The 13,934-nt window shown below is 53.3% G+C and overlaps 1 protein-coding gene and 1 long non-coding RNA gene across 3 annotated transcripts in view; one reads left to right on the forward strand and one right to left on the reverse strand.

The window, feature by feature from the left end:
* Positions 1 to 478: 478 nt before the first annotated feature.
* Positions 479 to 7,298, reverse strand: LOC145722523 (uncharacterized). Its single transcript, XR_014146833.1, has 3 exons — positions 7,260 to 7,298; positions 2,551 to 2,664; positions 479 to 2,043 (listed from the first exon to the last, which is right to left on the reverse strand). It is a non-coding gene; the product is annotated as an uncharacterized LOC145722523 (long non-coding RNA).
* TENT4A (terminal nucleotidyltransferase 4A) overlaps positions 7,076 to 13,934 on the forward strand; it is a 45,874-nt gene continuing 39,015 nt past the window's right edge. For both annotated transcript variants that reach the window (XM_006735703.3, XM_006735702.3), the window contains exon 1: positions 7,076 to 7,836. In XM_006735703.3, coding sequence (XP_006735766.2) covers positions 7,124 to 7,836 — 713 coding nt within the window. In that variant the 5' untranslated portion in view covers positions 7,076 to 7,123. The remainder of the gene's footprint in view (positions 7,837 to 13,934) is intronic.

The following is a 13,934-nucleotide window of genomic DNA, read 5'->3' on the forward strand; positions in this document are numbered from 1 at the left end:
AACTAATGATGTAATGTATGGGGATTAACATAAGAATAAAAAAAAATCGCAAAAAAAAATATTCTTTTTAAGAAATTTTTTATTGTTATGTTAATCACCACACATTACATCATTAGTTTTTGATGTAGTGTTCCATGATTCATTGTTTGTGCATTGCACCCAGTGCTCCATGCAGAACGTGCCCTCTTTAATACCCATCACCAGGCTAACCCATCCTCCCACCCCCCTCTAGAACCCTCAGTTTGTTTTTCAGAGTCCATCATCTCTTATGGTTCGTCTCCCCCTCTGATTTTCCCTCCCTTCATTCTTCCCCTCCTGCTGTCTTTTTTTTTTTCTTAACATATATTGCATTTGTTTCAGAGGTACAGATCTGTGATTCAACAGTCTTGCACAATTCACAGCGCTCACCATAGCACATACCCTCCCCAATGTCTATCACCCAGCCACCCCATCCCTCCCACCCCACCCCCCACTCCAGCAACCCTCAGCAAAGTTAATGTTTTATGGGGTCTAATTCATAGGATTTGCTTTCCTGAGCCCCAAACTTGGTCATCCCTATTGGGCCTTGGCTGTGGGCCAGCCTCAGAATCCTCATCTGGAAAGCGAAGAGTCTGACCTGACCATTTGCATGGCATCTGCTTCTCAAGTTCTGTGAGAGGGGCAGTCCTGGGATCCTGTGCTGTTTGAAGGGGACAATTCCTCCCACAGAAACACTGGAGCAGGGCTGGAGACAGTGCTCATCAAAGGAGGTCACACTCACGTCACCAAAGAGAGTACCAGATGCTGGGAAAGGGACACAGCAGCACCTCGGCAGTGCGCTTGCCAATAAAAGACTGAATGAATCCGAATTCCATCAAGACCTTAGATTCAACGGCTAATTTACAGAGAAATATAGATGACAGGGAATGTGTTAAATGATACCACAGGGAGACATAATTGGCCAAATCCAGACTGTGGGACAAATGAACCATGTTCTTCAACAATAGACTCCCCGCCCCCCCGCCAAAAAAAAAGATGACAGAGAAATCACAGATTAAAAGCGTCAGAAGATACAAATCACTATATAGACCTTTTTTTTTTTGACAAAACCACCAATAAAAAATTTTATAAGATAATCAAAGATATTTATTATGGATCAGATATTTGGTGATATTAAGTAAGACATTATTAGTGCTACTTTGATGTGGAAATATTATAGTTATGTTTCAAAACACATATACTTATAACTTACTAATGCATACTGAATTATTTGTGGGTGAAAGGACATATTATCAGGGATTTGCTTCAAAATAATTGGAGAAGGAGAAAGCAGGTGAGGACACTGGTGAAGAAGTTTGACCTTGAGTTGATAGTTATTGAAGGGGTTCGATACAGTCTCTCCAATGTTGTCGAGTTTGAAACTTGCCATAATTAAGGATAAAAGGAAGATAGTTTTACAGAAAAACTCACTCTCAAGATTTCTTTTAACGAGTGGCACTGGTGCCTGAAACTTTCAAAGAGCTCAGCATCCACCTCGCAGGCAGGAACCTACCTCTCCGAAAGCAAACTTTCTTCACGAATGAACACAGAACCAGAAGGGCACCACCTGCTGCACCCCATCATATTATTGCCTTCTGGTGACCAGAGATTACCCACAAGGTAGACATTACTCACAGAGCCTTACAGGCTGCCCTCCACGGAATGTTAGCATTTTCGGAATTGGTTGCAGTACCGGATGCTTTCTGCAGCAAATGACAGTGACCTGCCCAGAACACGAAGCAATTCCGGGAGAGGTTATCCCTGCAGATGCCGGGGGGGTGAGGGGGGGTCTGGATAAGGGGCTATTGTATAGTATTGCTGGGGCTTGGGGCCATCTTTCCCATATTTGTCCTGGTTCCCAGGGCACCGGTCCCTCTCTCTTCTGGTCTCAAGGTGGCTGAAATGGTACCAGGTATCCTACACAGATAGAACTGTGTCCACCGGTGACACAGGGAGTGTATTCTGGTAGGTCTCTTCTTCTTCTCCTGGAAGACCTTCGCAGGAGGGTCCTGGCAGCCTTCTTCTCTAGAACGGAGGTGTGTGTTGAGCTTATGTTGGTACCGGCAGACAGAACGACAGCACTGGGAGCGACAGAGACCCTTTCTGCATACCTGGCCATGCAAATACCTGAACAGGACCAGGGCTCTGCCAGCCAGAGCAGAAAGGTGCAGTGGGGACAAAGACCTTGTGTGGGCAACCAGCAGCATCTGCCTAGAGGTTGACATTTCAAACCGGGAGAATTCAGGCTCACGTCTGCATGTCTAGGTTCTCCTGAGAATTGACATCACTGGCCACCTGGGCGGGTCCTGCATTCCTGCTCGCTGTGGGAGAGTGCCTTTACACTCCTTTACACCGGGCAGGTGCTCTCCAGGACCCTACAGTTCCCACCACTCCTCATTCAGGTCACACTGGGGCCCCCGTTATTCCCTTCCCAGCATCCCACGCCCCTTGCAATGTGACTGCGGCTTCTTCCATCAGGAGGTGGGGGCTATTTCCCCACCTCTTGAATCTTATCAATGCCTCATCACTTACTTGGACTCACAGAATGGTGAGGAAATGAAGGCGTACCAGTTCTTACTTCAGGCATGTCTGTTTGCTTTCTTGAAACCTTTTCAGCTGCCCTGAGAACAAGCTGGGGCTAGCCTGCTGGATAATGAGAAACACATGGGCCAGTCAACCCTGGTGTCCCAGCTGCCAGCCAGCCAACTGCCCGCCATGTGAGTGTGGCCCAACTCTAGACCACCCAGCCTCAGCTCACTTGCTAGCTGACTGGAGCCTAGAAGTGATCTGTAAACCAAGATCTGCTGTGTCTGACCAGCTCAGTAGAACCACACAGTTGATCTGCAGACTTGTGAGCAATACTAAACACTTTGAGCCTCTGTGTTTGGGAGTGGTTTGTTAGCCCGCAGTATCTGACTAATGCACACACACCCTGATATTTTTCAGTTACTTACATAACCTACTCAGTTCCTGTTGAGAACTTGGGAGTTTGGGAACCCTGAATTAGGCAAAGATTTTCAAGCTTTACCGTGCTTGAAATTGCCCAGGGAATTTACTTAAGACACAGATTCCTGGACCTCACTCTGCATAAGCTTCAGATCGGGTTAGCCCTCGCTATCTGCCTTTTAACCAGCATATCTGATTCTGGCCCAGGAAGTCCATGGTAGTCAAAGCTTTGGAAACTATTTGTTCATGAGAATGAGTCACTAAAACCATAGTATAATCTCTAATATTACCCCACCTCTAACATCATGAGAGAGAGAGAGAGAAGAGTTGGTTTTGGCCACAGAAGGAAAAAGCTGGGTTTATCTGTGAAAACTGATAAGCAGTGAGAAAGACCTCCTCTGCCCAGAGGCACAGGGACCGCAACAGGGACTACATTTGACTTAGTATTAATTCTTTTTTTTGCAGAAAGAAACATATTGCTTCTAATTTACATAAAAACTTATGATCAAATACGTACATAACGAAACCCTGGATCTAATTATAAGCAGCTGACTATGGCTGATGAATCAAGTTAGAGGGATTACCTAGAGACAAGCTGCAAAGATAAAGCAGGAGGCCATAGGGAAAAACAAACTTAAAATGTTGGAAAGAAGTAAATAGCAATCTGTGGATAGATCCTGGAAGCCAGGCAAGGCTTTCATTCCCATTGAGTTGGTCAACCGACTGTTGGTCATTTCACCAATGTGAAATGTGCCAAGTCACAGTCTTCAAGCTCGCACACAGCAGGGAAAAGTACAGATAAAAAGCCCCCTCCTTGTAGAACTTAGATTCTAATGGGGTGAGAGGACACAGATGATAAACAAGGTAAATAAAATTCATGAGATGGCACAATGGATTGAATTGTGCTCCCCGCCCCCTCCCACCAGATGAACTTCAAGTCCTAACCCGGGATATCAATAGAATGTTAGCCTTATTTGGAAATAGGGTCTCTGCAGATGTCATCAAGGTAACACGAGGCCATTAGGGTGAACCCTAATGCAGTATGAATGGCATCCTTATGACAAGAAGAGGAGACACAGACATGGGGAAAGCTCCATGCAATGATGGAGGCAGAGAATGGAGTGAGGCACCTACAGGCCAAAGAAGGCCAAGGAAAACAGCAGAAGCTAAGAGAAAGCTCTGGAGCAGATCCTCCCCTAGAGACCTCGGAGAGAGAGCATGGCCCTGCCAACACCTTGATTTCAGACATTAAGCCTTTAGAGAAAGAAAGAGAACACATTTCTGCTGTTACAAGCCACCTGGTTTGTGGTCCTAGGAAACCAATGGAGATAAATGCTAAGAGAACAATAAAGCAGGGAATGGAAGTGGGGAGTGTTGAGGGTTGTTTGTAGTTTAGATAGAGCAACATCCTTACTAAGGTGTGAGAGTGGGTAAGGTGTGACCCATGTGGGTATGTGGGGGAGGAGCATCCAAGCAGCTAGAACAGCAAGTGCGAAGGCCCTGGGGCCCCTCTGTGCCCACTATGCTTCTGGCTGGAGCAGGCTGGGTTAGGGGATGAGCTGCAAGATGACGTGGGAGAAAAAGGGAGAAGGACCAGACAGTGTAGGGACTTGCAGGTCATAGTAAGCCTGAGTTTGAGAAAGGAAGCCACTGGAGAGTTTTGAGCAGGAGGGTGACATAATCTTTTTTTTTTTTTTTTAAAGGATCACTCACAAGCTCCTCTGTGGAGAAAATGCCAGAGGGCCAGAATGGAATGTGGGAAACTAGCTAGGAGGCAGTTTTAAAATATGCTAGAGGGCGCCTGGGTGGCTCAGGTGGTTAAGCGTCTGCCTTCGGCTCAGGTCACGATCCCAGGGTCCTGGGATCGAGCCCTGCATCGGGCTCCCTGCTCAGCGGGGAGCCTGCTTCTCCCTCTGCCTCTCTCTGTCTCTTATGAATAAATAAAATCTTTAAAAAAATAAAATAAAATATGCTAGAAATAGTGGTGGTTTGAAAGGGCTATAGGTGAGAAGATGGGAGTGAGGGGAGCTGTTGGGTTTTGGATGTTTCTGTTGGTTATGGAGAGGGGAGGCTGGGATGACCCCAGGGATTTTGGCCCTAGGTACTGGAAGATCCAGAGTAACCACTGTTTGACTGGTTTGTGTGTGATTTTCTCCAGTTTATTTAATGCACACGTTCTAATCCTTGCTCGTAATATCCATATGTACAATACAAAACGCCTGAACCAGAACAGGCATTTGTAGTTTTATTACCGTTTGCCAAAAAGCCTTAGTAGGCAAAACACGGATCGTTGTTACAATGTCTTGAAGTGTCAGGCACTTAGTAACGTGTACTCACCCATGATGTAGTGAAGCAGGAGAGCACATTGAAAGGGTTTGTTTCAATGTTTAAAATGAACGCTGGCCCAAGCGCTGAGCTTAAGTTGCCTGGCCAGGGAGTGCATCCGCTGGGCAGGGACCAGGGCAGGCAGGGGCTCCCTCTGGGGCCTGGGCTCTGGAGGGGCCACGGTGCCCATCACCCTGGCTAGGCTCATGGGGCACAAGCAGGCTTATATAATGACACTGGCGTTTGCTCTGGACTTCACAGAATGTGTGGTTAGCGGAATAGTCCTAACAACACCATTGTCAATCCGGGCTTGGGGCATCCTCTGGACACCAGGGGACTTGCCCAGTGGACAGGATCTCTGTGGAATCCTGCCAACACTGTGCCAGCCGCGAGCCCAGACACCCAAGCACATGGGCCGCTGCTCTGATGGGCAGCACTGCTGAGTCGGCCTCGGGAAGTCGCGCCAGTGAGCTAACTGTAAAGTTTTAACCCCATTCTCTACATAGGAAATCACTATTAAAAGGTAACAAATATGCCTGTAAGGAGACCCGCCAAGGAGGGTCCTGCTCCTTCTGGGGCAGCAGCTTAGCGGGCAGCGCCGCCCCGGGAGCGGGTGAGTGACCCGCTCCTCCGGGAGGACGCCGGCGAGCACGTGGGCGGGCGCGGGCACGAGTGACCGCAGCGCGACCGGCTGCACACGGGCCCCTGAGGATGGACAGCAGGGAGCCTGGGGCACTTTTGCCCTTTTCCTGGGAGAGCGGCTGGATCGCGGTCCGTGCTGGCCCGGCCCACACGTACCGCGAGCGGGCGGCCCCCGGGCCAGGCCCGGGGCGAGAGCCCAGACCTCGCCCGGCGGTGCGGAAACTTCCACCCAGCGGCAGCGGCGGCGGCGGCGCCTCACCTCTGCGCACGCGCAGCGCGACCGGACGGCTGCCGGGGACCCCGGTCCCAGCGCGCATGTCTCCACGCCTCGGCCTGCTCCAGGCGGCGGGAGGCGGGGCCAGCGGAGGAAGCCGGGCGAAGGCGGCGGCGCAGCAGCCCCCTCAATTCTTCCTCGCTCCACCGCAACCAAGTCTAGTCTAGAAGGACCCACGCCGCCGCCGCCGCCGCCCCTTCAGCCCCTCCCAGTCGCGTCTCCTTCCGACGCGGTGCCCTCCGGAGGAGCACCCCACTGCGCAGGCGCGGTAACCAAGGCGGCGGTGTCTAGTGAGGATTTGAAATCGGCCGCGCATGCGCACTGACGTCCCGGCCCCGGCGAGGGAGGCCGCGCTTCCTCCCCGCCCCGCTCCCTCCCCGCCCCTCATTGGAGCGGAGGCGGCGGCGCCCCCTCCTTCCCCCGCGCCCTGTCGCCGCCGAGAGTGTCTTTTCGCCGCCGCCGCCACCGCTGCAGGAGCACGGAGCGAGCGGCGCGAGCGTGACCGAGGGCCCGGCGCACGGCGGCGGCCCTCCCGCGGGTACCGGGCCGCGCGGCGCCTGGGCCCGCCCCCTCGGCCCGGCCGCCCGCCCCTCTCCGATGGCCTCTCCCCCCGGCCTGTGTGGAACGCCGCCGCCGCCGCGGCCCCCGCGCCTGCCCCGCGCCGCCTGAAGGGAGCCCGACAGGCCCGAGCCGCCCGCCGCGGCCTGTCCCGGGCCCGCCCCGCGCCGCGCCGGGACCCCGACGGGAGCCGGCGCCGCGAGCCGGCCGGAGCCGAGGGCTCAGGCCCGCGCGCCCGTCTGCCCGTCTGCCCGCGGCCCGTCCGTCCGTCCGTGCGCGGCGCGGCCGGGGCTCGGGGCGCGGCGGGGGCGGGGCCGCGGCGGGGCGGGCGGGCGCGCGGGCCCGCGGGGCGGCGCGTGGATGGATCCGCGCGTGGCCTGGATCCAGCCGGAGCAGAAGGGGCCGGCCAATGCCCTGTGGATGCAGATCTGGGAGACCTCGCAGGGCGTGGGCCGCGGCGGTTCGGGCTTCGCGTCCTACTTCTGCCTCAACTCACCCGCGCTGGACACGGCGGTCGCGGCGGGGGCGGCGGGGCTGGGCGGCGGCGGCCTGGCGGGGCCCGCGCTGCCCGCCGCGTCGCCCCCACCGCCTGCGCCCGGCCCCGCCGCGCTGCCCCCCGCGCTGCTGACGGCGCTCGGGCCCGCAGCCGAGGGCGCCAGGCGCCTGCACAAGTCGCCGTCGCTGTCGTCGTCGTCGTCGTCCTCGTCTAACGCCGAGTCGGGCACCGAGAGCCCGGGTTGCTCGTCGTCGTCCTCGAGCAGCGCCTCGCTCGGCCGGGCGGGCGGCGGCCGCGGCGGCGCCTTCTTCCACTTCGCCGACGGCCCGCCGAGCGCCCCCGGCGCGGCCAACGGGCACCCCGGGCCGCGCGGCCCCGCGCCCGCCGGCTCCCCGCCGCAGCACCAGTTCCACCCGGGCCGCCGGAAACGCGAGAACAAGGCCAGCACCTATGGCCTCAACTACCTGCTGTCGGGCAGCCGCGCGGCCGCGCTGAGCGGAGGGGGCGGCCCCGGACCCCAGGCGCCGCGGCCCGGCACGCCGTGGAAGAGCCGCGCGTACAGCCCCGGCATCCAGGGGTGAGTGCGGGGCCCGCGCGGGGGAGGCCGGGGTCCGACTCTGGGCCGGAAGGCTTTCCGTGTCACCAAAAATTAAATTCCTCTTGTAAAGGAGCGATCTGCTGCTCGGATCCCCAAACTGACAGCCAGGAAAGGGGCGGCTGAACCCGACCTGTAATACTGGAAGAGGGTGTCGGATGCTTCACCTTTTTTCCTCTCCCCAAGATACGTTAGGGACCTTTTGTCAAAGTGGGGTGCAGATGGGTGTGGAGGTTTATGCCAGCTGCAGATGGTTTTAGTATTGCCGGGAACTTGAATCAAGTTGACGGCAAATCTGGTTAAATAATAACTTTTTTCTTATGGAGAAAATCCTTTTGGAAGATGATTCGTTTTGGGGTTTTTTTTGTTTTATTTTTTTTTTGGTAGTGATACAATTTAACCAACAGTGAATTTAGAAGTAATTTTTTGGGTGAGGGCTTTATGATTTAATTTTATGCAGAAATTAACATAAAAAGTATCTTTTTTAGTTTTTAAAAAGTAGTTGATAGCTTTCAAAGAAAACAAAAACGTTTGTAGCGTGTGTTCTTTGAAAGATGTTTATTTTAAATATTTCCACGTTGGCCTAGAGGGGATTAGAAGGTCTATTTCAGTTTAGTGCAGTTACAAATGACAGGGACTGGTTAAAAGAACAAAAGGTGAGGGGTGGGGTGGGAGTGTGGGTTGAAGCACTCCCAGGTGAGGCTGCTCAGGTGGGAATGCTACCTACCCAGCCCTTTGCCTTCCTGTGCTTTTCTGAGCACCTAGAAACAAAGCATTTGTACATAGATTTTATGTCAGTATTTCAAGACTTAAATCATAACTTTCTTTGCAAGTTGCATCCTGATTTAAAAGCTGCCTAAGGATTTTCCAGGGGGTTGTTCACAAATGCTAGAGTTTTACAGATCCAGCAATTGCTAGATATTGAGATTACTTTTTTTTTTAAGATTTTATTTATTTATTTGACAGAGACACAGCGAGAGAGGGAACACAAGCAGGGGGAGTGGGAGAGGGAGAAGCAGGCTTCCCGCAGAGCAGGGAGTCAGATGCGGGGCTTGAGCCCAGGACCCTGGGATCATGACCTGAGCTGAAGGCAGACGTTTAACGACTGAGCCACGCAGGTGCCCGAGATTACTTCTTAAAGTAACTCATTTTTCTTATAAATCTGTTCATTCAAATTGGAAAATACTAAGTTGATACTATTTTAAAGCAAGTGAGATAAACCCTAAGAGCTTCTTGTCCTACAATTTGTTTCACTTGGCTTGGATTAGAAGTGTTACTTTCTTAAATTTCCTGAAGCCCCAGTGTGCATTTCAGCCCCAGGTAGGAGCCATTCTCCTCTTGCTTCTCTCCCTCCAGTCCTTACTTGTCTAACTGTCCAAGAAGAGGTGGTGGGGAGCGATTTCCGGATGTATAGCATCATACCTGAGTTCCTTGGTGGGGAGGCCAGGGGTCGGGGGGTGGGGGGTGGTGGTGGCAGGGAGACCTGCAGGTTTCCAGCCCATCATGTCCCTGGGACTGACTCTGTGTCTTAGCACTAGGAAAATTGGAAGTCATATGGTCTTCACTTGTGGAGCATTTTGGGGTCCAGTCGGTCCCAAGTCTTGCTTTCTCCATGAGCAGCTGGCAGCGGTGGAACCATGCCCTTCTGCAGATAACTCAGGCCCTGGAGCCTGTTTCCAGTAAGCTTCAGTATGTACATTACTGTTGCTTTTTTTTTCTTTTTTTAAGGTTTTATTTATTTATTAGAGAGAGATAGAGTGAGAGTGCCCACACCTGGGGGGTAGGAGGGGGAGCAGAGGGAGAAGCAGGCTCCCCACTGAGGAGGGAGCCCAATTGGGCTTGATCCTGGGAGCCTGAGATCCTGACCTGAGCCCCCAGGCTCCCCAGCTGCTGCTGCTTTTGTTAATAAATGAGCCTGCTAAGTACCAGTTCTTTGCTAGGGTCTGAGGCAGTGATTGCCTGCAACACGCCCATCTCTTGATCCTGACTCTGAACCCTGGCGCTCCATATGAGTGCCCCTGCCCAGCACACACTAGCACAGTGTCCTGTCCAGCTGTGCAGACCTTCCCTCCTCCTTGTCCATCTCCCCAGTCTGGTCTTTCATCAGATCCTCTGCCCCTTCTCTTTACCCTCATGCAGATTTGTCACCTCTAGTGGAGATTGCTCCAGTGGCCCGAGGTGGTTCTCTTACACCACTGTTGCCGGTCTCTGGGCCTCTCCCAGAACTGCCAATGGGATAATCTCCTCCATCAGCAGGTTTGGTCAGGTCTGAGGCCTTTAGAACCATGTGATGGTGTCTCTGGGGTCCTCCTGAGGTTAAAGACTGAAGCCTGAGACTGTCAGCATGCTTCCAGGCACTGTTCTGGGCCCTGCCTGGGGGGCTGCTGAGGGTCCTCCCCTGCCACTCCCTGCTGGCCTGTGAGATTTCTGCTCAGGCCACCTGTAGGGTTGAAGAGTAGCTTCTGAAGCAGCCAGTTCCACATCATAACTTACCTGACTAGGAGCCGGTGCAGTGGTACTCCTGGTAATGCTCCTTTTTTTCTCCTTGGCTGCCCACCCTTCCTCGCCTGCCTCTGTGGGTGATGTGTACCCCTCAGGATCTGTCCACTTATTGCCGTTTCTGCCTGGAGGAGGCTGCTAGGATTGCCTGCCAGGCACCTAGAAGGGTGGGGTGCCTCTGCTTGGTTTGCTACTCCGAGTGCTTCTAGCAGGCCGGAGTTTCAGGAGGGACAGGGCAGAGGAGTAGTAAGCCAGAGTAGCACTTAACTGTGGAGCTCTGCCTGTGGTCAGAGGAGGAGATGTTCCTCGTGATCCTTTCCATGGAAGTCTGCTGGGCTTTTAGCAGCTAACTTTTTGGTATCAAGAAATTAGCCTGTCTAGAACTTGCTGCTGGCCACCAGCTTACTCAGAGTGATGAGGAAGACCACCACCATGTGTCTCAGCTGTAGGTCAGAAGGGGAAAGAACTGTGATAAGACAGCCCTTGGCCTGGTCAGTAGAAAAGAGCCTTGTTGATGAGCAGTGGCTCAGGCTTACTGTGCAGGCCCAGGACAGGCATTTCTGGAAGGACCGTGTCTGTAGTCCTCAAGAAACGATAAGCGGTTGCCTGATGCTGTGGGAGCTTGAGTAGCATCAGCCGAAGCCAGTCGGGTGTTTGCGTGGTGGCCCGTGGAGCAAGCTGTGCTGTTTGTTCTTTTCTGGGATGGAGGGCTCTGCCTTTGGAAAGTGTACGGGTGGCCTGGCCTCACGAGGTTACCAGTCTGCTTTGACCCCTGAGTAAGGTGAAGAAGAAGCCAGTGGAGGAGGACGGGGATCAGAACGGGAACCCTCGAAGCCTGGAAGGGGAAGTGCTTGTTTTGGAGCTGCTCTAGTTCTTGTTCCATGTTTCCATTGAACTCTCAAACTTTTGTTTTGGGAAAGGTATGAAATGTGCTCTCTACCTGGGCTTCTGACTTAGAGATGCAGGCAGGTGTGGACTGGCTCCCGGGCCCTGCGCTTCCCAGCCTCCGGCACCTGTCACCCTCACATGCCCTCACCTCCATCCCCCTGGCCCAGAGAGCTATTGATACTTTGCCCTGGTCAGTCCTGACAGCTTCAGAAACCTCCTCAGCTTAAAGGCAAAGAAAAGTCCCAGGTGAGGAAGGGTGGGAGCTTGGACCCCAGATGCATCGCTGCATCCTTCCTGGTGTCCTGTAGGGCCCCAGGGAGAGCGTAATGGAATGAGGGAAGGCTCCGGCCTTGGGCAGGCACTTGCAGGCCAGGCCCTGATCAGGCTTCCGTGTGGGCTTTGGCCTGCCTGCGGTGCGCAGCCGTCCTGCAGCATCCTTTCTCCAGGCCCTCAGCAGTGTTGAATTTTTTGACGTCTTCTGTTCACTCAAAGTTCAGCTCTTCATCTGAAGTTGGTGAGAACTGGACCCGTGTCGTTCCTAGGATGGTTAGCCACACCCCGCAGGACTCCATGTGTGTTGTCCTCACTCTGTTCGGAGAGTCAGAGCCTGCTTGCAGCCTGACTTGCACAAAGTAGCGCACAGGTGACCCCCCTCCCCCAGTGTATCCTTGTGGGGACCCAGCGGCAGGGCGCAGGTGAGAGCCCAGCAGGGCCCACGGCAGATGACCGCATGGTCACTCCTGTTGCCTCACTCCCAGTCCCGTCTCCACCTATACACATCACAGGACACGTGGGAGAGGTTAGCGCGAGACCTGCCCCGCAAGGGGACGGTGGCACGCATGGGCCTTGTTTCTTCAGTGTTCATCATCTGCAGCCCCCCAGGTATAAGGTTATGGATGGAAGCCAAGCCGTGCAGGTTTGCTGCTGCACTGACCATATGAGATTAGCTCCTCCTCAAAGGTTCCCCCCTCCCCCACCCCGTAACAGCATCGCTTTTTCCTGCCTGGTATGAGTGAAATTGAAAATCTAGTGTGGGATGCAGGCTGTGATGAAGTTGGGGAAATTTGCACCTGGTCGCTGAGAAGTGAAGATGGACACAGTGAGGACTGCTGACACTCAGGGAAGGGGTTGCCGAGGAGGAGGGCAGGACAGAGGCTCTGGAAAAGGATTGGAATATGAAACAGAGGCTGCAGGAGTCCTTGGGGAAGATAGAGACCTCCAGTGTTTTTTGCAGAAAGTGGCCTTGTTAATGCTCATGCTGCAGAAGTCACAGTGGGGTGGAGTGGACCCCATCTTGCTGCCGGCAGCTTGTGAGGGGAAAGCAGTACCACAGCAATGCCATTTGCTTCTTAGAAATAACACGCTTGTGATCGAATGCCTTGGAAGGTAATTTTTCAGTAAATATTTTAAAGTACCAATTTTTCATAACTTTACGATTTTTCAGATCTCCTTTGGGTCACTATTTAATAAGAAATTTTGGTCCATTGTAAATGGATTCATGTACGTCCAGTGGGAGGAGGCATCATGGTTATCCTGGAAATGAGGACTTTTTATGTTGGTTAGGTCAGTATTGTTTCGGATCTGTTTTTTTTTTTTTTTTTAGTTTCCAGATAAAGAGGGCTGTAAAAAAACAAGACAAAACAAGCAGCAGCCTGTGATGTTGAAGTTGAGAAACCTGGTTTTGATGCTGCACCAGAGTGCAGGCTGACAGGTGAGGGGTCACAGTGTCATGCTCACTGGATCCCGAGGTGATTGCTGCTGGCCGTGGCTCTGGAGAGGCCCCTCTGGATGCTCTGGTCTTCTCCTGAGGCTGCTGAGTGAGTGTGGCATTGGAGTAGAGGCAGATAGGTGACCTTGGTGATTGAGACAGTTGCCCGAGACACCTGTCCCCCATGTCAATGTGTGTCCCAGGTGAGGTGGTCAGGGGTGCATCTTCCTACCGTGTGGGATTTGCACTGCAAATTAAATGTCTTACTCTAAGATTTCCACGCCGCAGTTGTTCTCTGTTGCTGTGTGACATGTGAGCACAAACTCGGCAGCTTAAACCAGTACTCATTGATTGTCTCATGGACTCTGCGTGTCGGAGGTTGGGACGGCTGGGTTGGCTTCCTGCTTAGGCTCTCACCAGGCTGCAGGCAAGGTGTTGGCTGCTGCGTTCTTGGCTGCAGCTCAGGCTCCTCTTGCAAACTTATTCCTATTGGCAGAATTCAGTTCCTTGCCATTGCAGGACTTAGGTCCCCAGTTCCTTGCTAGCTGCCAGCCGGGGCCCTGTCTCAGCTCCTTAAAGCTGTCTCTGCCTTCCTTGACTTGTGCTCCCTCCATCTTCACACTAGCCACAGAGCTTTGAATCTCTGACCATGGCTCTGCCCGCTGGAGGAAGCCCTCTGCCTTAAGGGCTCGTGTGTTTGGTTCAGGCCCACCCAGGTAATTGTCTCTCTTAAGGGCATGTGATGATACAGCACGATCACAGGAGTAATGATGATTTTGTCTCAGCCACAGGTTCTGAGGATTGGAGTGTGGGATCTTCTGGAGGCTTCCTTCCATGTCTGGAGGCATGCTCCTGTAGGTAGACTTAACCATCTTAGGTGATGAGGAGGATGTGGTTTTCTTTTCCAGCACTTCTCTCCCTTGACTGGACTCCAGCCCATCGTGATGACTCTGATAGATTGCTGGTCCTGTCTCCTGTCCTGGCT

This window comes from Leptonychotes weddellii, chromosome 7 (genome assembly GCF_054177405.1).
Source record: "Leptonychotes weddellii isolate Sample4059 chromosome 7, ASM5417740v2, whole genome shotgun sequence".
NCBI lineage: Eukaryota > Metazoa > Chordata > Mammalia > Carnivora > Phocidae > Leptonychotes > Leptonychotes weddellii.